This window comes from Ricinus communis, chromosome 2 (assembly GCF_019578655.1).
Source record: "Ricinus communis isolate WT05 ecotype wild-type chromosome 2, ASM1957865v1, whole genome shotgun sequence".
Taxonomy (NCBI): Eukaryota; Viridiplantae; Streptophyta; class Magnoliopsida; order Malpighiales; family Euphorbiaceae; genus Ricinus; species Ricinus communis.
Window position 1 is genome coordinate 6327929 of NC_063257.1, and position 21809 is coordinate 6349737.

A 21809-nucleotide genomic window follows, 5' to 3' on the forward strand; every position below is an offset into this window, starting at 1 on the left:
TTTAATTAAAAATGTAACTTATTAATCAATAAATTAATAAAAAAATTATAAAATTACACATCGGCTTAAATTTTATGTGTCAAAAATAAGTATCGCATGTCAAAATAAATAAATATACGTATTAAAATAAATATTATATATATTAAAAGTTAAATACACATGTCAAAAAAGATTAAATCTTAAAAATTAATATATTATATATATATTAATAAATTGCTAAAAATATTACTAAATTTGGTATTTTAATAATAAATTAGATGATTAAGTCGTTTTTCAATTAAAATTAAGATCAATTTATGCTAAAGAATTAAAAAAAGAGTTTTACACTTATGGACATAAATGTCAATACTTATCAACCACTAACGAAAAATCATAAATAGATGGATACATGAAACTGATAGTTTTCTTGACCTCTGGCCTTTTGGATCACTAAAGAATTTCAATTTCAATTTCAATTTGTAATATAAAACCCTTGTAATTGAAATATAAAACTCTTCCAATCGCAAATTAGGTAACACTAAATTCTGCTGAATGGTTATCATATTACTGCTATACCAATTACTGACGAACTATAAAATAAATAAATAACTAAAAATAATATATAATTTTTTAGATAATTAAACAAGCCGCTTAATTAATTTTTTTTTATTTTTTAATTATCACTGATTCACCACTATATTTTCTTACCTTTTTTTTACTTCCAACCATAGACACCGTAGATATTGTCTTCAATTTTAAGTCTTATTGATATATTATTTTTAATAATTTTTTATTTTATATCCCACAGCATTTTATTAACCATTCATCCGTAATATGACATTAAAAGAGCTTTATATTATAAATTGACGCTTCTCAAATTTTAATGAGACAGAAAGCAAATGTCAGACACCATTAATATAATTCAAACTTTTGTTTGCAACGGGGGGAAGCTAGGGAAAGAATTGAGCGTGAAAAATTAAAGAAAATGGATTAAATTTATTATATTAATTTTTAAAATTTAGATTTTTTTAAATACATATACTTAATTTTTAACATTTAAAATTTTTACTTTTATATATATACTATTTTTACAACATAAAATTTAAATTTATGTACAATTTTATAGTTTTTTATTAATAAGTTATATTTTTAATTAAATATAATTCTAAAAATAATATATTAATTATATTTTAATGTTATATTAATTAATAAATATTTTTTAAATTTATTAAAAATGTAAATAGTTTTTATAAAATAATGATATTAATTTTATCCTAAGAATAATATATTAATTAAGATTTAATATTATATTAATTAATAAATTAATTTTTAATTAGATAATAATTATAATTTTATAAAATAATATTTTTAATATTATTTAATAATAAATTAATTTTTATTGTATAATAAAATCTTAATTTTATAAATAGTAATACCAAAAGTATTAAATTATATAACTAAATATTTTTAAAATAATTTTTATATTATTATACTAATAAAATAATTTTTTTTATTTTATAAAATATTATATATTAATATATAATATTATAATTTTATTAAATTATATTTATTAATTTAATTTTATAATTAAAATAATAATAACAGTTTTTTAATCTCAAAAAAGAGAAAAAAAAATGAAAAGAGATGGCCCATCAATAAAAAAAAATCACCTGGCCTCGCAAAAGACATTTTCTCCTCTTTTGTGGAGTGAAAGCTTGGAGGAAAAAGGTTTTGTAAGTATAAACTAAATAAATTTGTATATTTATTTTCAAAATTATATATACATATATATATTTTTAATTTTTATTATTATATAAATAAAATATATAATAATAATTTAAATTTTTAAAAGATAACTATTTTTCTTCTTTTATTTCTTATTTTTCCTTTATTTTATTTTCCCTACCCATTTTCTTTTCAAACATACTGTAAATAAATTTAGGCTTGGGGATTTAGCAGTAACTAATTTTATGCTGTTAATAAAAATATAAAAAAGTGAGTCCATAATTTGAAATGATTGGAATGGCGGGGGGGGACTCATCGAGACGACGCTGGAGAGGGCCACGTGGAGTAAGTAGGCGTTGAGGTGTCAAGGGATTAGAGGATGGGGTTAAAAGAGAAGCCTTATGGAAATGCAGGCCCATCCCACCAAACAGAAAGGCTACCGAAACGACATCACTGCCCCATTTCTTATCCATATTCTTATTCATACATTCTTTTTCCCTTTTTCCGAGAATGCTCATTTCGTGCTTTTCAATTTTATTCTCTTTGAATTCCTTTTTCTTTTTTTTAGTCTTTTATTTATTTCTTACTTTGTCCGAAGATTTGAGTACCTCTTAGCCTTCCCAAATCTGTCCGATAATTTTAAATTTGGACATATGAAATTTGACTAAAATTACTATGAAGTCTATTCGCTTTTCAAATATAAAATTTTAGAAAATTTTTCAAAATATTTTAAAACTAATAAAAAATTATCATTCCTACTGTATAATTCTTTTCTAAAAAAATATTATTATTTTAAAAAATAAGATATAGTTATTATTTAGTTATCTTTTTTTTGTTGTACTATAAAAAAATAGAAAAACAACCAAAACTATATTTTAAGAAAATTAAAAAAAAAATCATATTTTTGATGTTTTTATTCTTTATATTCAAAAGGATGTAATATTTAGCTAGTCATGCACATGCATATATCTACATGTTATTTTCCTAGGATTACGTCTTTATATTTCATCAGAATCAGAGCCTTTTAGCTGGTTACACATGCATCTATATATATATATATATATATATATATATATATATATATATATATATATGTAAATATTAGATCCATACTTGAAAGTTTTCTTCTTAATTCTGAAAGCAACATCATATATGTGTTGACCAACTTGTGCATAGATATATATATATATATATTTCATGTAACAACAAGCCTTAGCACATTCCTTGATATTTTAGTCAAGTCGTAGTTCATTTCTGAGATAAGAAGAGATTTATTTGGACTCCTATCATGAAAACCTAGTGGAGAAGCAACATCATTTTCAGCATCTTTCAAGACCTAATCTTAACTAATACATATCATTTTCCAGCATCTTCATATCTATCCTGACTACATTTCTTTCGTATTTATAGGTCCTCCAGTTCTTCATGTATTAGGCGGCGAGATTAAACGACTGTGATTCAAATCTTTATTCTTTTCCCTAGTGAAAAAGGTCATCCTCCAGAGCCAGTACTCAGGAAGAGAATTAATTTCAGCAATGGCCAAGAAATCAATCAGCAAAGCATCATCAAGAAGTTGTGCGAACAACGACAAACAGAAGTTCAACAGTTTGATTAGAGTACTACGACCCAAAGTCTACATAACAGATAGCTCAAACTTCAAAATGCTTGTTCAAGAGCTAACCGGTAACAAGGCAGCAAGCACAGACTCACACCTGCCTTGTTCGACGCCAGAAATAAAGGGACAAGGTCCAGTTTCCGATTATGAAATCCGAGGAGAGGAACAAGAAAGTAGCATGGAGGCATCTTTCGATGCGTCCATTGAGTCATTGAGTTCATGGAACTCAGCCGTGGCTCTAAATGATGAAATAAATCAATGGTCGTGGAACCAAATTTATGAAGATATCGCAGCATTTGATTCATCAGTTAATCAGCAGATGGAACTGCCAGCAGTTTGGGGGCTTGAATCATGGCTTTTAGATATTGATCACGAGCCATTTTCTTTTGGTAATGGTAATCCTCAGATTGAGCAGGAGATTACAAGTTTTGCTGGCCATTGTGAGAGTTCGAACCCACTAGAACAACATCTAGCAAACCCAGCTCTTGATTCTTTTTATTAAATGTGCAACAATTTATGGAAATTCTGGAGTTTGAATTTGTATTTCTTATGTAGAGAAAGAAAAGAAAAAAAAAGGAGTTTCCCTTTAGCATAATCAAATGCCACATTGGATAATGTAAGGAAAAAAAAACAATTTCCTTTTAGTTCATGGGAAATTTCATTTATTTCTTTTATTAATTTTAAATATTTAACATTTATAAAGCAACAATATGATGAGTAATATTTAAAATTTCATGTTAAAAAATCAGACCAAGACCATTAAGAACATGCTTTATTATATAGCTTTAAAAAACAAAAACCAATTATTATTTGACTTTAAGTAGGAGATAATAATGAGATAATAAAGGTACCATATTGCTTGCTGGCCATCATTTTCGGTGTCTTTTTATTTATGTAATGACCCATCATTTTCGTTCAAAGACCATATGACAATAAAAGCAATACCAAAAGAGCAATTCCTGCCCCTCCCAAATTCCTTAAAAGAAAAATAGAACAAAAAGAAAAGCCATTGATTTTTATGTTTTCTTTTTTCTTTTAACTCATAGGAGGCCACATGCATCACTGAATATAAATAGAAATGGAAAAAATGGTTCAGGTTGATAAGAAGAAGTTTTATTGGCCCAATCCAAATCCTCAATAACATTAAGGTTACAATTTACAATTTATTTGTTTTCAATCTGACAACAGCTAATATACTTTTTGTTGTTGTTGAATAAATAAACAAACAAAAAAATAATTATTTTATACTACTATTATCATTAAGTTATATTTTATTTAAAAAAAAAAAGAAAAGAAATTGGACTGATAATTTATTTTGACCATACATACAAGTTCATTTTTATATTCATGTCTCTCATTATTATTATTAGAGATGAAGCAGACTCCAAAAAGAGAAATAATTCAGACCAAAATTATATTCATAACAGAACATATTACATTTTCGTTTTGTGTTCCAAATGATTTGGATACGTTGATTTTGTTGACCACTGACCCTAATCGAATGAAAGCAACACACCCCCAATTATATTGTTTCAGACCGACCTTTTTCTTATTAAAATATGATTAACTGACATTACTATATATATATATATATATATATTCTGTTCATTACTTTATTCTTTGATGTAATACACATTTAATAATTCATTTATATCATTTTCATTGCTGAAAGCAAGTCATTGACCGGATTCTACACAAAAACTCTTTTGGCTAGAAGAGTTAATTAATTATAATATGCAATGATGATAAGTTGCTACTGTTTCACACATAAACTTATAAATTATTTTATTAATAGTGAATATTTTAATTGAAATTGTAAATTTATATACATAAATAAAACATACGCATGTTTACTAAATAACAAGTGTTTTAACATCCTTAAATAGACAGAATTTTCTTTTTTCTTTTTTTTTTTTTTTAAAAAAGAGCATATTTCAACATCATTCTGACCATCATTAAGTAATAAATATTGTATCCACCCATCATCCTGACATTCATACATATATATGCATATATATAAAGGTCTTAGGAGCCTCAGGTAATGCAAGGCAAGTGATAGGAGTGAAGCTAATACCAAAGCCAATTAACGTTCATTTTATCTGAAGATGGAGAAGAAAATATCCAAGAATGATCATCGTCGTCGTCATCATCATCAGAAGAAATTCCAGAGTCTAATAAAAGTGTTAAGACCCCATGTTTATATCACTGATAGCTCAACCTTCAAGACCCTTGTTCAGCAGCTAACTGGCAATAATATTGGAAACCCAGCTTCTCCACCTCCTCTTTTAAATTCAAAGAGAACTGATCATCGTCAGATACCTGTCATATATGTCCAAAGTAGCACAGAGTCTACGTATGCATTTGATTCTTGGAACGATGAAGTTGCAAAAGAAGAAATGAATCAATTGCATATGAAACAACAAATGGATTTTCTGGTACTTAAGGAGATTGAGTCATGGCTTTTTGATATATAAGATTGACATGTGATCAAGAGGGAGACTGACGTTTCAAAATATTTCACCTACTTATTCAACAATGTGGTCCAAAACAATTTTTTTAAAGTATTTTATTTTAGAAAAGAAAAGAAATAGACAGGGAAGCTACTCTATATCAGAGCCTGGTTTCGATCCAGGGACCTGTGGGTTATGGGCCCACCACGCTTCCGCTGCGCCACTCTGATTTGTTTGTACTTTATAAAACAAAATCTCTAATACAAATCCACAAGCTAGCTTTACCAGAGTATGCTTCAAGATATAAATGCTTAAATTAATATATGCAAAAAAAATAAAAAATAAAATCCAAAATCAACGCATGAGGACTTGGTGGTTTTAGATTTAATTGTAACTGACAAAATCTATTCGAATAATAATATAGCATTTCGACAAATATATTACAGATATGCAGACAACTAACATCAACTAGCTCACGCTAGGTACCAAGTTGAGGGACGCTCGGGGGAGATTTACATCACTACCTCGGTTTAGAATATTAGTCGTACAAAAAAAAGCAGGTGACTCCGTGGCCCAATGGATAAGGCGCTGGTCTACGGAACCAGAGATTCTGGGTTCGATTCCCAGCGGAGTCGTCTTTTGGTTTTTTGGCAAAGTTGCATTAATTTTTCAGTCTCTATAGTTTGGGTTTCTGGTTCAAATGATTTTTGCAATTCAAGCAGTAAGAGTTTTGGTAAAAAATTGAAAAATTAAATTCAAGCTTCCGGCCAGTAATATAAGTGAAAATGATAGTAGTGATTTTTTGGCAGAAAACAGTTGCACAATTATTTGTTTGAATATAGTGTTTTTGGATAGAAAACGATTCTTCTTTTTTCTTTTTCAATTTCATGCTGAAAGATATAATGTTATATGTATTATTCAATATGTCATAATTTACTTTTTAACTGTACGATGAATAGAAATGTTTTCATCATACTCATTTTCTTTTATTCAGAAATAATAGAGCTCTTATTAATTTTAAATGAAATATTAATAATAACAATAATAATTAAATAATCACTATATTTCTAGATAAATTTGTTTGAATAAAATTATCCGTAAGCCAATCATATAAGAATAAAATATTTATTATTTACGTGAAGCAAAAATGTATGCGATGGACCGAGAAAGTGGCAGTGCCAACACTGCTTGAGGTTGGTAAATACTTAAAACATATAATCTGTGTCACTAATATGTCATGCCACTTTTTCAATAATAATTAACAGTCAAGGATAGATGCAGTAGGATAATATTTATTTAATTTCATTAAAATGTTACAGTTGAGTAGACCTGTTCATGGCCAGGCCTGGGCGAGCTCGGGCCGGGCCTGACCGGGTTTGACTTTATTTTGCCTAAGTCTGAGTTCGTTCAAGCCCGAGAATTTTTTAATATCTTTCAGCCCAAGCCTGAGCCCGAAATTTTTTAAAAAGTCCGGCCTGGCCCGACATTGTTAAATCTGTAAATACGGATCGAGTCTGGACGAGTTCAAGTCGGGATTGGGCGGGTTCAGGTCGGGCTTGAGTTTAGTTTTATTTAAATATATTATTAATAACAATAAAATTATAAACAGAAATAATAGGTAACTAGGTGGTATGTAGCACTTAATTATAAGTTGAAGGTAAGAGTTCGAATACTAGGTATGACATTTTTTTTCTAACTAAATTAAACATCAGGCCGGGTCGGACCGGGCTTTTTATGAGTTCGAGCTGGGCTAGACTTATACACAAAAATTATTGTTCAAGTCCGACCCGAAACGTGCGGCCTAGACGGGCAGGCGGATACTCAGCCCCATAAACAGCTCTATAATTGAGTTAAGATATGAAAGATTAGTGTCTTGCTTTAAAGTGGGTCAATTTTTACATCATGTCAATTATAAAACATGCAATACGATTTGTTTATAGAACAAAATGATAAATTTCTTGCAATAATAATAATTACACTTATTTATTAGTGGAGATATCTACTTGCTTCCTTCAAGCCTATTAAATTTTTTTTAATAATAATATTTACTTTAAGTTTGCTCGAGGTTAAATAAAAAAAAAACTCAATTATATTCCAAGTAAATTTTGAAATATTATTTTTGAGATCCCATATATTGCTCTACCTAAAAAGATATAAATAAATTTATATATCTTTTTAAAAATAGACTAAACTTTATTAAAATCTATTAATTCCATACAAATAAATTTGGCCAAACCAATTAATTCAGTCTGAATTTTGAACAGATTTAACAATAACAATAATAATAATAATAATAATAATGCAAAATTTAAAGCCATTTACAATTGTCTCGCTTTTGTTATATTTTTCTTAGTGTTTTAGCACACATTAATTATACTTTTATTTTAATAAAATCTCTGTGACGTAATATATAAAACTAATTAGAGAAATGAAATATTAACTAGGACTAATAAATATTTATTCATCCTTTTATTTTCGATGTTTAAATTTTTAACACTTAAAATTTATATATTTTTAAATAATAAATTATATTTCTAATTAAATACTCACTCTAATCCTAAAAGATATGATATTAATTATATTTTAATATTATATTAATTAATAAATAATTTTATAATCAAATAATAATAGTGAGAGTAATTGTATTTGAATATTATATTAACTAAGAAATATTTTTCTAATAAGATAATAATATTAAATATATACTAAAAAATAATATATTAATTATATTTGATATTATATTAATTAATAGATTAATTTTGTAATTCAATAATAATTTTAATATAGAAAATAACATCTTAAATAATATTTTTAATATATATTTAAGTAAATTAAATTTTTAATTATATAATAAATTTTTAATTATAAAAAATAGTAATATTAATTATATTAATATGTTGATTTATAATATTAAAATTAATTAATAACTAACTTCTATATTATTGTATTAATAAATTTAAAATTTTAAAAAATAAAAAAATAAAAAAATAATTAATTTATTATTATTTTTAAAATTTTACAAAATAATATCAAATACTGAAAATTTTATGAGATTGTATCTATCATTTAATTTTATAATTAAAGCACTAGTAAACGAGGAGTTGTCCATAAATTGCAAGCTTATACGTATAAATAAGAAATATTAATCTAAATTCTATTTCTAGTCTGTTAGCGATAAAAGACAAATGCGATTCACATCCATTTCCATACCACGTCGCTAATTCGAATTGATATATATTTAACTTAGTGGTGCAACATTATTTAGATAAAAATTGATAAGATGCATTCAGCAAGTGACTCCGTGGCCCAATGGATAAGGCGCTGGTCTACGGAACCAGAGATTCTGGGTTCGATCCCCAGCGGAGTCGTCTTGTATTTTTTTTCAGTCAGTTCCAGAGCATTTTAACGAACAGAACTGAATATGTCATCTCACTGAACTTTAAGTTCAGCAATCTCTAGACTATCAATTTCTTTTTTACCTAAAAACCAGAAATCTAGCTACAAAATGGTCCTGCGAAATATGATGTACATTTTAACCTCCGTTGCAGAATTGCTCTGAGAAACTCTGTGGCTTTCTAGTGTGATTTACTCAAGTTCGAAACCTGAAAGCCCTGTACTAAACCAATAAGCCAAAAACTGTACAATTGTGTCCGAATGAGTCAATGAAGTTCATGATGGTCAATATACCCCTGTTCTATCTGTACACAACTAATGTGCTTGTACTGACAGATTTCAGCATGTCACTTGATAGTACTTTTTGCCTGCATAGTTGGAACTCTTTTTATTATGTAGATTCTGATTTGAAAGGGGTCCTTAGGAAAACCTGATCTGGGCTGTGTCTAATCCTTTTGCTCTTTGGTCATGCATGGTTTCAGGCTTTTCGTTAACCATCCAGGTGCACTGCATTATAATTCTGAGTTGTTCCTTTTATTTCCTCTGCATAATTCAGATCACCTGCTTTACGAACTTGCCTTTACCTAACAGGTGACTCGAATATTATGGATTACTAGCTGATTCCTCTTGTATAAACATAAACAGTAACAATTACTAGTGCTCAAACTCATTAAAATGATAACTGTAGTCATTGTTGTCTAGATGGACTAATTCAGTGTATGGTATTAATAATGCAATAAAATATGTATACCTTTTGTCAAAAATTCCAAGCTTCTGGGTGGTATGGACAGAATATCAACATCCATTATCCTGAACATGCACTGTTCTGCTAGGAGGTTTTCTGAAGTGAGTGGTTGATGGAAACATGCCAACTAGTTTCGGGGTCGTGACTTCCTTTTTGTCCCCTCGAAGATATTTCTTCTTCTTCTTCTTCAATGCTCTCTTTCAGTATAAGCTTAGATATAATAATATACGCATATTTCTTCTTCAATCACCATTTTCACGCATCTATATTCTTCCTTTTTCCTTTTCCAGTGCTGTTCTTACTCGCAACAAATTAAATCCATAAATAATCTCCCAAAAACAAAACAAAATGAATTATAATCACAAAGGATTACCTGTGCGATAAGTAAATCTTGTCTAATATATCATTCCTGATTTTCTATTAATATTTAGTACTAAAAATTTAAATTTATAAGGGGGATATACGTATGTACTTTTAAATGTACTAATAGTGGTTGCTATTTACATATATAAACTTTTGACTAATTGTAAATTAAATACGTACAACAAAAATTTAATAAAGAGTATAATAAAAGAATTCATCAAATTTAATATTTTAGGATTATTTTCCTTTTATTTTTTTATTATTAATTAATATAATTGACATTTATAAATTAATGATGAAAATATAATGAATTTGTTTTAGAGTTAAATTATTATTTAATTAGAAAAGTAATTTGTTAGCTAATTTATTAATTATATTTACATAATTATCATTAAATATAATAAAAGTATAAAACAATGTATCATCACTATGCATATGTCAAAATTATGCCTACTTTTTATGATACAAATATACACCATTTTAAAATTACATGATTAAAATTATGTCTATACATTAAAAGTTAGGCATATATCAAAAAAACTTTATAATACAAATATATACCGTTTAAAACTGAAAATAATAATAATAATAATAATAATAATAATCTGTTATCTATTTATTTAGTTTTTATTGTTGTTATGGGATAGGATAAATGTAATTTTCAATATAACTTAATTAAAGTATATTAAATTTCCAAATTAACCTATGAAACTTTCTGAAAAACAAAAACCCCATAAAACAGCTAATTAATTTTAAAGTATATACTTGTGGCTGAGATCAGCTCTATTAATAATTCTAATCCCTTAAACCCCGCCTAAGGACAGGCAATATTACATTTGTATTACGTGTCCTCTCTTCCATTCCAACAGTCGAAAATAGGAGTGAAACAAAAAAGAAAGAAAGAAAGTACATAAATGAAAAAAAAAAATAAAAAAAAAAAAAAAATATATATATATATATATATATATATATATATATATATATATATATATATATATATATATATATATAAAAGAGAATATATAGAAACTTGAAAGGGTGTAAACTTTGGGTGCCTATACATAATACATTGCCTGTCTGGCTGCATGTATGATTTCCTGTTGTGAGTTGTCTTTCTTGGTAGCCCAAATCTTCCTTATATTAATTCTGCCGTCTCCTTTTGAGGAGAATTGCCTAGGAGGGAGGAGATGCCATTGTTGACCCATCTCCTCCTCCTGCTATTTCTCCTCAAATCTCCAATTAGTTCTCTGGTACGTACTCTTTTCTTTCTTCTTTTTCTTTTATCTTTATTTTCATTTATATAATGCAAATATAATACGTTGTGATCACAGAGAAAATGAATCTCTGATGAAAACATATGGATTTGGTATATGATTAGTCAAATATTATTGTTGGCAATAATTTCATGTTGATGTTTGATCTAATTGTTTGTCAAATGTTAGTGCCTTTTTTTGTTTTTTAAATATCATGCGTGTATATATATAATCATCATATATGTATAAAATGGAATATTTTGTCCTAAATGATCTGTGATCTTGTAATCACATTCCAGCATTCATTTCCTTTCTGGGTTCTTTTTTTTTTTCAAACTTTATTGCAATGGATTTAATAATCTTACTGATTTGATTTGATTTTTAAAAATTTTATTAACTAGACAATATTGAACATGAAGACCCAGAGGTTAGAGCAAATTAATCAATTCAGCCTTACCATGGTTTCTCCAAAAAGGATGTAGCAGAATAAAACACGAAACTTGATTGTCACTAGTTTTTCAATCCTTAAGTTATGGGGTAATCATTATATATATATACTCTTTATAATAGAAACTAATTTCGTAAAAATAGACATGGAACAGGCCCTTTTCTTTATTCCCATTGTCTTGTCCGAATGGCAGTTTCCTTTTCGATATTAGAAAAGAAAAAAGGTCTAATTGATTCTGTATGAGTTGCCCGATTATTTGTTTTGACTTGAAAATAGAGGAAAGAATATAAATAACAGATAATATAAGTTGCTGCTGGTTGTGTTTCTAGATTATACAAATGATTTCAGCTTTTGCAACGCCAGATATTTTCCTTTACTGTCAAGCTTTATGGGTCCTTTTTCCTTTTTTCAGTTTCTATGGATAAAATCTTATGCAACCTGTGCTGGGGTTGTTGGACCTAAGAATCCTAAACATTACTGCAATATTATCCATATAATGTTACTGAATGGACCGGATTGAGGTCTTCATCAGGATGAGACTCGTCTTGTGGGCCAATATTATTAGCATGCGGCACACAATTCCATTCCACGTTTTTCTTTCAAAAAAAAAAGAGAAGAAATTCAGGAAAACACCAATTATAAACCTGTAATTTATGCAGTCCCATGTTTAGTCTGGCAAGAACAACTCTTAACACATACATGCCAGATTTCATCAGGGGCAGGAATTAGTGTGAATATTTACATGCTTAATACTAAGAAGATAATTAGCTATAAACAGATGATGATTTTACTTATGTGGTGTGATTTTTTCTTTTTTTTCTTTTTCTTGTAATTTCTTTTACAGGAAAGTTTTTAATGGTATCAGATTTTTGAAAATTTGCAATCCACATAAGGAACCAAATCTTGACGTCACAGGTATTAGCTGTCTCTGCCACTAGCTTTTTCCCTCTCTTCAATACCCTGCAATTATCGATAATCTAATTGTCTAGTCTCTTCCTCTATATCTGCCTCTGTTTTCAACTGTTAGTATTCGTTCACTTCCCACAAAAAGAAAAAGGAAAAGGAAAAAGACTGCCAACAAACGCTCTTCTCTCCTCTTCATGCAAATCTAGCCAAGAATCACAACTGAAGACCCCATTACCAAAACACCAATCTCCCCCTCTCTTTCTCTCCGATCAAAACACAGAAAACATTAAGAATGCAAACCCATGATGTTGAACAATGTCTCATTAGTGGTAGATCTAATGCAACTGCAAGTTCAAGCATTATGGGGTCTGTTGCTAATTCCTCATCTTCACCTCCATCTTCTACTCTAATTGGAGACTACATTGGCATTGAGAGCTGTCTTGATCTTAAAGATGATGATGATATGTTTATATCTGCATCCGAAGAAAAAGAGGGTGATCAGAGTTTCAGTGTTCGCCTTAGTAGGAGAGATGAAAGGTGGGCAGCTAAGAAGGAGAAGAAGGAGAAGAAGGAGTTTCCACCACCAATACCATTGCTGGCAAGAACTGAGAATTTGCCTTGCCATATGCCTTGGGTCTTGAAGCGGTACTATACAAGTGATGGAAGACTGATTCTTAAGGAAGAGAGGGTTAGGCATCATGGCTATTTTCGTGCTCAGAGATGTAATGGCCGTCTTACCTTGCAGCTTGTTCCTTTAGATGATCGAGTTTATCATCCTCATTGTTCTTCTTCTGAGGAAGATAACAATGAGAATGAGCTTGAGCACTGTCCCAATCAAGAAGAAAAAGAAGATGAAATTGAGCAAGAAAAAGAAGAAGGGCAGGAAGAAAATGAGCTAGAGAACTGTTGCACCGAAGAGGACAAAGAAAAAGAAAAAGTAGAAAATGAGCTAGAAAACATTCTCAACGAAGGAGAAAAAGGAAATGAAAAAGAAAGAAATGAGATTGACAAGTGTCTCAATGCAGACGAAAAAGAAAAAGAAGATGAAAACGAGTATGAGAAATGTTGCAAAGGAGAAGAAGAAGAAGGAGAATCAGGCAAGATAGAATGTAAAGACATACAAGCGAATGACTATGGAGGAGATAAAGAAGATGATTTTGAAGACTGTGCCAATGACGTTCATGGTAATGGCACTATGAAGAAGGAAATTCTATATGATCAAGACCAAAGAATGACTTCAATGGATAATGGAATTGGTGGAAATGTAAGTGCTTTCAAGTGCTTCAGTTACAACACAATGACAATGAGAGCAGCATCCACTTGCATTTTTGAGATGCTAGTACCAGCTATGAGGCCAATTCATAGTTAGACATGAAAAAGAAATAGAGAAAAATAAAAGTTAGGGTTTTGTTGGGGAAGGAGAGGTGAGTTTTGTTTCTTTTTGAGGATTGATTACTAAGAGCTTGATTAGGGTTTCGGTGAATCAATCTTTTATTTGATAGATTTAGTTATTCCTTTCATGCTCATGGAGGCTGTAGTACAAAAGTCAAGATTTGAGAGAGATTAGGTTCCCATAGTGTGGATAGGCTATTTCATTACATTCCTACTCTATTTAATTTCATGTCTATGACACTAGTGATTCTTCATTTAAATTTTTGAATTTTGTTTAATGTGTGTTCTTCAAAATTGACAACCATATTTCTTCTTGTTAAGTGTCTGCTTATGTTAGAGCAAAAAGTGATACATATCATGATAAGAAAAATAAAATTTAAAAATTGGAGCACAACTTTTTGCAATTGCAAACTTTCCAATTACATTAAATTTTGGGCGATATTTGTGAGCCGAAAGTAATTCATATATATATATATATATATATATATAATACAATAAATATGAATTAGGTCTACTTACAAACCACGTCTGCAGAAGAGAATAAAATTTGATATTTCTCCAAATCATCCAAATCATACACAGTATATATATATATATATAATACAATAAATATGAATTAGGTCTACTTACAAACCACGTCTGCAGAAGAGAATAAAATTTGATATTTCTCCAAATCATCCAAATCATACACAGTAACGTTCAAATGGCATAGTGTATTAAAGTATTGGTGTGTGGCCATGAACAATTAGATAGGCTGATGTTAGAGTACTTGGAAAATATGTTGGCGTGGTGGGTTCCATTAGCCCCTCAAAAAAAGTGCAGGTGAGGGATGGATTGAGCAGTGGCAGTATCAAAGTACAGGGACCAATTTCCAAGGTACCCTATTTACAATTTTGTTGTTAGGAATGATGATGATGATGATAAATAAATAAATAAGATAGAAGGGATTCGATCGGTTGTTTCTGGAAATGGAGATATTATTGCTGTTATGATAATATATAGTATGTAGTACAGCTAGCTTCCTCCAAATATCTCCTGCCTGGTACTCTTGTCAGGGCTCATGATTGGGCTGCTGGCTCTTGCACACTTCCACACACATACATATACATATACACAACTCCTACATATACAAATTATCTATCCGTAAGAACTTGCTGCCTTGGTTGCACCAAACCCATATTCCAGGTCCACCCATTTTTGCTCATCACTCCCAGTTTTTCTAGTGGTCCATCATCATATCCAGATATGCTTATGTTTTTTATTACAGCTTTCTGCATGCGAGATTTCGGATTCTCTGTGCAAATATATATATATATATAAGGTTTTTGATTACGGTTGAGTAATTCTACCAGCATCTAAGCGTTGGCGGATATCTCTCTGAGTGGTAAATACCATATCACAATTTGCTGATATATATATATATATATATATATATATATATATATATATATATATACATTTATGGGTTATGATTGGTCTTCAATGCATTCAGAATTTCCATTTTCTAACACTGCGGGTAATATTTATTTTTTAAAATTTATTACCACATAACATCCCAAGAGAATTTCCCAAGAAATAAATTTACACTATCCATAATTCAGTCAAATTTTACATTTTAAAGATTTTAATGGGTAGTTAATAGTTTTTTTTATAGATTTTGTAGGTAATTATTTTTAATTATAAAAAATAATTCAAACTCAAAATATTATTCAAGTTGAACGACTAAATTTATGGTATTTGTGTAATATATATTTGTATTTTAGGGGACTTTAGGTTAGTAAGTTTAGGAAAAATGAAAATCATATATACTTGGATATTAATTTAGGAAGGTTTATATATTGAAGAGGCAAGTTTTGGAGAGATAGATAGAGACAAGATGCGAACGTTTCTATTGCATTGAGATGTTTTACATATGGTGATCAGCTACCCACGTGGACATCGAACATGTTTCCCACGTTGAATTTGTACGCTTTTAAACTGCTCACTAGACAAGTAGTCCCCACAGCAGATCTTAATTCTCCTCTTTTTGTTTCCATCTGACGGTTGACGATTAATGTTTTAGGGTTTAGTAATATTGTTCACTAGAAATTCTATGACAACCTCAAAACATAGCCTAGTTCTCCTCTTCTTAATCTGATTATAAGTGAACCTTAGGGTTCACTGTGAAATTATAGTTTACTTACTGTTGTAGTACCCCAAAAGTAATCCGAGAGGGGCTCGCAGTTATGATTAAAGAATATGTCTGGTTTTAAGATAGTAGCTAATTAGTATAAAAACAAAGTCACTGTTTATACGTGTCTCCAAAGTTTGTCAGTGGAGAAGGGAGAAGAAGACTTGGCATCAGAAATGGATGCCAGAAGTATCAACCAAAACAAAAGATCAGCTGATATATTCTGTTTCCTCAAGCTGCGATCACCTACAAAATTAAACAATGCTCTCTCTCTCTCTCTCTCTCTCTATATATATATATATATATATATATATATATATATATATGCTAATAGTTTTAAAGCTAGCCGAGGGTTCTAGACGTAGAGACAATCAAAAAGCTCGAATGCAGCCATCTCTTCATGTTCAATATTGGATACGCACGGATTGCAACAACTGGAATGCACATTTGGTTGCAGATAAACCAAATTCCTCTCAAGTGAAGCCGTTTCGTTTCATAAGTGGTGCCAAAAATGAGGCTGTGAATAAAAATTATTATATATATATATATTTACCCTCATCTCTTCTGTTTCACTCTCTCTCTCTCTCTCTCTATATATATATATATATATGTATGTAGTAATGTAGAAGAGAAGGCTCTGCAATTGTATGAGTTTAGAGAGTTCAGTCTCTCTTTTTCCTAATATTTATAACCTGTTCCCTTCTTTTCTCTTAGAGAGGTGGTGACCATTTGATTTCCAAGAGGGGAGAATGGAACTACTGTAATTCACATACAATATATCAATAAGGTAAGTCACTCTTTTTTGTCTTACTAATTAATCATTTTTTTTCTTTAATGTTTTTGTATGCTGTGGCTACACATTAGAAATGTAAAATTAGAACACTTTAATTTATTATGCAGTTTCTTTGTTAGAAATCTTAATTCCATAGGCTGGATGAAATTGCTCACCATTAATTAAATTTTATAATAAACCTTAATTTTAACACCCATGGTATTCTGATCATGGGCATTTTAATTAAACATCAGTTTGTCTGCACATAAAAAAATTAATAACACTAATTATTAATAAGATAGCAAGTCAGTTTAATCTAGATATTTAATTGTTTTGGCAATTCAAAGAATTGTAAGGAAGAAAGAAAGCGATTTTCTTTAAAAATTTGATCTCCTGTTACTATGAATCAGACACTTGATTTGCTAGTTGAACAACTCGAGGGAAGTTTAATCGAAGAGGAAAAGGGAGAATGTAATATTAATAAACAAAACTATTTTCATGCATCATCCAAACTAACAATGGAAAAAAAGAAGAAGAAGAAAGTATTCTAGCAAGCTTCTTACAGGTTCATACAAATACTGCCAAATCCTTAAATTCATTTTTAAAGGGAGAATGTTTGAGTTTAGTTCTTCAGAGGTGCAAACTGTTTTATTAACCTATATACATATATATAATGATTTCTTCTGTATCTCCTCTTGCTTTCTTTTCTTTTCTTTTCTGAAGGAAAAAATGAAAAAAGAAAATCCTTGAAAAGGATGATCCTTGACTGTAAAATGATCTTCTCCCGTTATTTTTCCGTTTATAAACTTTACAAATCAAAAGGTGTTTCTTTCTTGTCAAGTCTTTGCTTGTTACGTTTCTTGGTATCACTTAATTTATAGTGCACTGCTGTCAGAATCACATTATTCTGTAGCCAAATGTTATTGTCCCAAAACGCAATTCTCCAACTTGCATTTTTATTTACTCTTGTAAATAGATTAAACCGCGGCTAATCTCATAATTTATTAGTTCAATGTAACCAACTAAGCTAATATTTTACAGATGGTAACGAAAAAATTAAATTGTTTAATAAAATTTTATTAGTGTTATTATTTTTATATTAGATAATTATAAATGGTAAATTTATTTTATTTTATTATATTATTTTATATAATTTATTATAATTAATTTTACTTTGCTTGATCATATTTATTATTAAAATATTTATAAATTTATTCTGAAAATAGAAATTAAAATTTTGATTTTATCAATAAACTTTTTTAATTTAAATGTGATAATTCCAAATATTATAGCTATTTAATTATTAAGTGTAATTTTAAAATAATTATTATTTTATAAATTATAAAAATTTAATTATATGAATGCAATTTAAATAAATTATCAAAAATTATTTAAAATAAATAAAAAATTTAAATCAGCTATTAATTAATAAGGAAAAAAACTGTTAAATTTTTAAATTTCATTAAACAATTTTTGATGTGATTGATCAGTGAAAAATAACTAACTGCGGTCTTTTTCCAATAATAATTATATTATGAAAATCCCGAACCCAATCCGGTTAATAATATTCTTGTTTCTTGCAGGCCCTTGCAACTAAAAAGGTAACCAAACTGTCTTTATCAGTTGTATTAGCTCTGTAAACCCCACGTTTACTTCCATAAAAAAGGCATGGGTTATATAAGTGAAAAGAACTTATTTTACAGGGGTAAGTCCTTACTCTCATCGCTGTGTAGAATTATATTGTGGTCAACAACATTGCCATCTTCCATGCAAGTCTCGAAACAATGTTGGGCAGCATCTCCTGGTCTGAAAACCCTAATACACCCTCGAGACCCAACTCATCACCCCTTGATTATCCATTCTTGTAAGCGGCCTTCACCACCCTCACCGATGCTCTTATCGCCATCACTCTCAACTACATCTTCTTCATCTTTGTTTCAATCAGTAGCTGATTCCTCACCATACTCCTCTTGGTCATCCATGTTGGACGACTTGATTGGGACAGAGAGTGGTGTTTGCCTGAACTCGGGTATAGAAGAAAGAGCAACAATAATGTGGAAACATGAGGCTGGTTATCATCCTAATCATGGCAAGCGAGATCAGCAGCAATGTGAAAAGCGAAAGAGGTATCCACCAACAATTCCTTTGTTAGCAAGAACAGGCAATTTGCCTAGTCATACGCCTTGGATTTTAACTAGGCATTATTTTAATGGTAGATTGATCCTTAGAGAAGAAAGATTAGAGCACCATGAATACTTCGAATCATATAGAGAAAATGGTCGTCTCATCTTGAAGCTTATACGTATACCCTTCGATGATATTGCGTATGACGATGAAGAAGAGGAGCTAGAGCTACAAGAGCTCGAGCTTATACAAGAAGAAAAAACCCAAGAGAGCACAGAGGAAGAAGAAGAAGAAGAAGAAGATGAAATAGACGTATATACAGAATTAGTGCACGAAAATTTAATGGCAACATCGGCTTCTTCTATCCCGAAATCATATCTGAAAAATGGAAGTGAAATTCATGGAGATGTATGCAAGTGTTTCAGCACGTATGCAGGTAAAATGGTATCAGAATCTTATCTACCTTGCAATGCCAATGCTCAAAGAAAATGTGAGGGGTACATGGATCAATCAAGTTCTGCAACTAGTTTGACATTGACTATACGTCCAATGACTACTGTAGTGTAGCTAGATCGATCGATCGATTAGTTAGTATGATTATTGTCAGTAGCTAGTAATCAATAACTAGCTAAATTCTTGTCAAGTTATTGTAAAAGAGGAAGTATTTGCTGTTATGAAATTTCTTAGCAAATTAAGATGGAGCAGCCAAACATGTAAATTTAGGTCGCCTTTTGTATTAGTACATTTCTTTGCTTCACAATAATTAATAAATCCAGCTTTGTAGCATATAAGCAATTGGTTTGGCAATGCTAAAAGAGTTTTGCCTATTCAAATAGGATTTCACCAATGAATGAAAACAGAGATAATTCAAGTGGTGAGATGATCTATAGAAAAATTAATTATTTAATTACTTATTACAGAGTTATTCATATAATATAGCAATCTTCCAAAGAGCACACGTTCAATAGTAATAGATGTTATCTTAATTTACTCAAAAAAACAAAAAACTAAGTACCACATTTGTTATGATTTTAATATACAAATTATGCATCCCACACTAAAAATGCATGGGATTTCATTTTAATATACCTAGCTTTTGAAGTGTAATTTTCCTAAAGGTTATAATAATTGATATCAAGACCACAAACTATAATTAATAAGGAAATAGAAATTGTGATATCTCAATTTTTACTAGTCCAATATGCCATAAAATAAGACAATTTTTATCCTCTTCTTCTTAAGTAACTTCTTAAAAAAAAATTCTTTTAAAAATCCTACAAAAATATAGAATGATTATAAAAATATCCGCAAAATTGCTCACAATAAAAATACCTAAAAATAAAATTTTATTTACAAAAATATTTAAAACGGGATTTTATTTATAAAAATATTTGATTTGGTTTTTCAAATAAAAATGTATATGTTGGATTTATTTTGAAGAAAATGTATATATGTTTAGTATATTTTTGACAGATAATGAATCTAAAACATAATAATTTTTGTAAATATTATTACATTTATTTAATCTTGTAATATTAATGATGAATAAATAAATCTAAAAGGTATTTTTCTGATCTAAAAATTTGGAGATATCTTGAAAATATCATATATGAAAAATGAGATAAATTGCTACAAGATAAAAGAAGTATATATTTAGTATATTTTGAAGAAAAAAAGTATATATTTGATATATATTAAATATACATTAGATTTTTTAATCTTTTTAAAATGAAATAAAATGCAAACTTAAAAAAAATTAAATAACAAAAAGTATACGTTTGTCAAATAATATTATGGTTTAAGTATCTAAAACTTTTTAAAACGAAATAAAATTTAATTCAAATATTTAGCAACAAATAATATATATTAACTAAAATATGATACATGTTAAGTATCTATAAAGTATCTGAAATTAATTTTAAAAAATAAAAAAAATAAAAAAAAGTAAAGAATAAATACTTTTAAAAATAATATAAATAATTTTGGAAAAATAAAAAAATAGAGATATGTTTATAATTATTTAAAGAAAAGATAAATAGTAAAATTTCCTTTAAAAAAACCTGCTCATGGCTAATGATGAGATCATAGTTTCTGCATTCTAATAAACCGATCTTCTTTCTTTTTCTTCTTCTTTATTGGGCTGAATAAAGCATGGAAATATGATATGATATCCCACGCAAAAGCAAAATCTTGACCCTTTGCATTGACCAGAACCCAAAACTCCAAAACTACATAAATGTGGAGATATATTTTTAGGTGCAGTCAACGGTATGTCTTTTGGGTCCGGTCAATAGAAAATAATTTTTCATCTTCCTATACATAAAACATCATATTTATATGGGAGAAGGTGCCTTTTTGCCCTTGAAGTTTATAGCCAGGAGTACATCTGTCCTTGAACTATTTTTTAGTGCAGATAAGTCATCAAAGTTTCAAAACATATGATACAAACCCTTCAGATAGCAGAAAAATTAGAT

General features: G+C 29.0%; 2 protein-coding genes and 2 non-coding genes across 8 annotated transcripts; all 4 read left to right on the plus strand.

Annotated features, from left to right (window-relative positions):
- Window positions 1–6331: 6331 nt before the first annotated feature.
- On the plus strand, window positions 6332–6404 carry TRNAR-ACG. Its single transcript has one exon. It is a non-coding gene; the product is annotated as a tRNA-Arg (tRNA).
- Window positions 6405–9064: 2660 nt separating this feature from the next.
- On the plus strand, window positions 9065–9137 carry TRNAR-ACG. Its single transcript has one exon. It is a non-coding gene; the product is annotated as a tRNA-Arg (tRNA).
- A 2177-nt stretch (window positions 9138–11314) lies between these two features.
- On the plus strand, window positions 11315–14547 carry LOC8263019 (high mobility group nucleosome-binding domain-containing protein 5). 2 transcript variants are annotated; one of them, XM_048370586.1, is made up of 3 exons: window positions 11315–11520; window positions 12816–12886; window positions 12999–14547. In XM_048370586.1, the coding sequence occupies exon 3, from the start codon at window positions 13170–13172 to the stop codon at window positions 14244–14246; it is 1077 nt and encodes a 358-aa protein (XP_048226543.1). In that variant the 5' UTR covers window positions 11315–11520; window positions 12816–12886; window positions 12999–13169; the 3' UTR covers window positions 14247–14547. The 2 variants fall into 2 exon arrangements, with proteins under 2 accessions (XP_048226543.1, XP_048226544.1); XM_048370587.1 differs by having other exon boundaries at window positions 12816–14547.
- Window positions 14548–16394: 1847 nt separating this feature from the next.
- LOC112533938 lies at window positions 16395–20121 on the plus strand. Of its 4 annotated transcripts, none has more exons than XM_025156395.2 (3): window positions 16396–17226; window positions 18795–19337; window positions 19428–20121. In XM_025156395.2, exons 2-3 carry the CDS (start codon window positions 18880–18882, stop codon window positions 19900–19902), a joined length of 933 nt encoding a protein of 310 aa, XP_025012163.1. In that variant the 5' UTR covers window positions 16396–17226; window positions 18795–18879; the 3' UTR covers window positions 19903–20121. The 4 variants fall into 4 exon arrangements, with proteins under 4 accessions (XP_025012165.1, XP_025012163.1, XP_025012164.1 ...); XM_025156396.2 differs by having other exon boundaries at window positions 18795–18812; window positions 18915–20121; XM_025156397.2 differs by having other exon boundaries at window positions 16395–17226; window positions 18915–20121.
- Window positions 20122–21809: the final 1688 nt, after the last annotated feature.

Coding starts and splice junctions, on each gene's coding strand:
- LOC112533938 (XM_025156394.2), top strand. CDS start 18,880: ATGGGTTATATAAGTGAAAAGAACTTATTTTACAGGGGTAAGTCCTTA.
- LOC8263019 (XM_048370587.1), top strand. CDS start 13,170: ATGCAAACCCATGATGTTGAACAATGTCTCATTAGTGGTAGATCTAAT.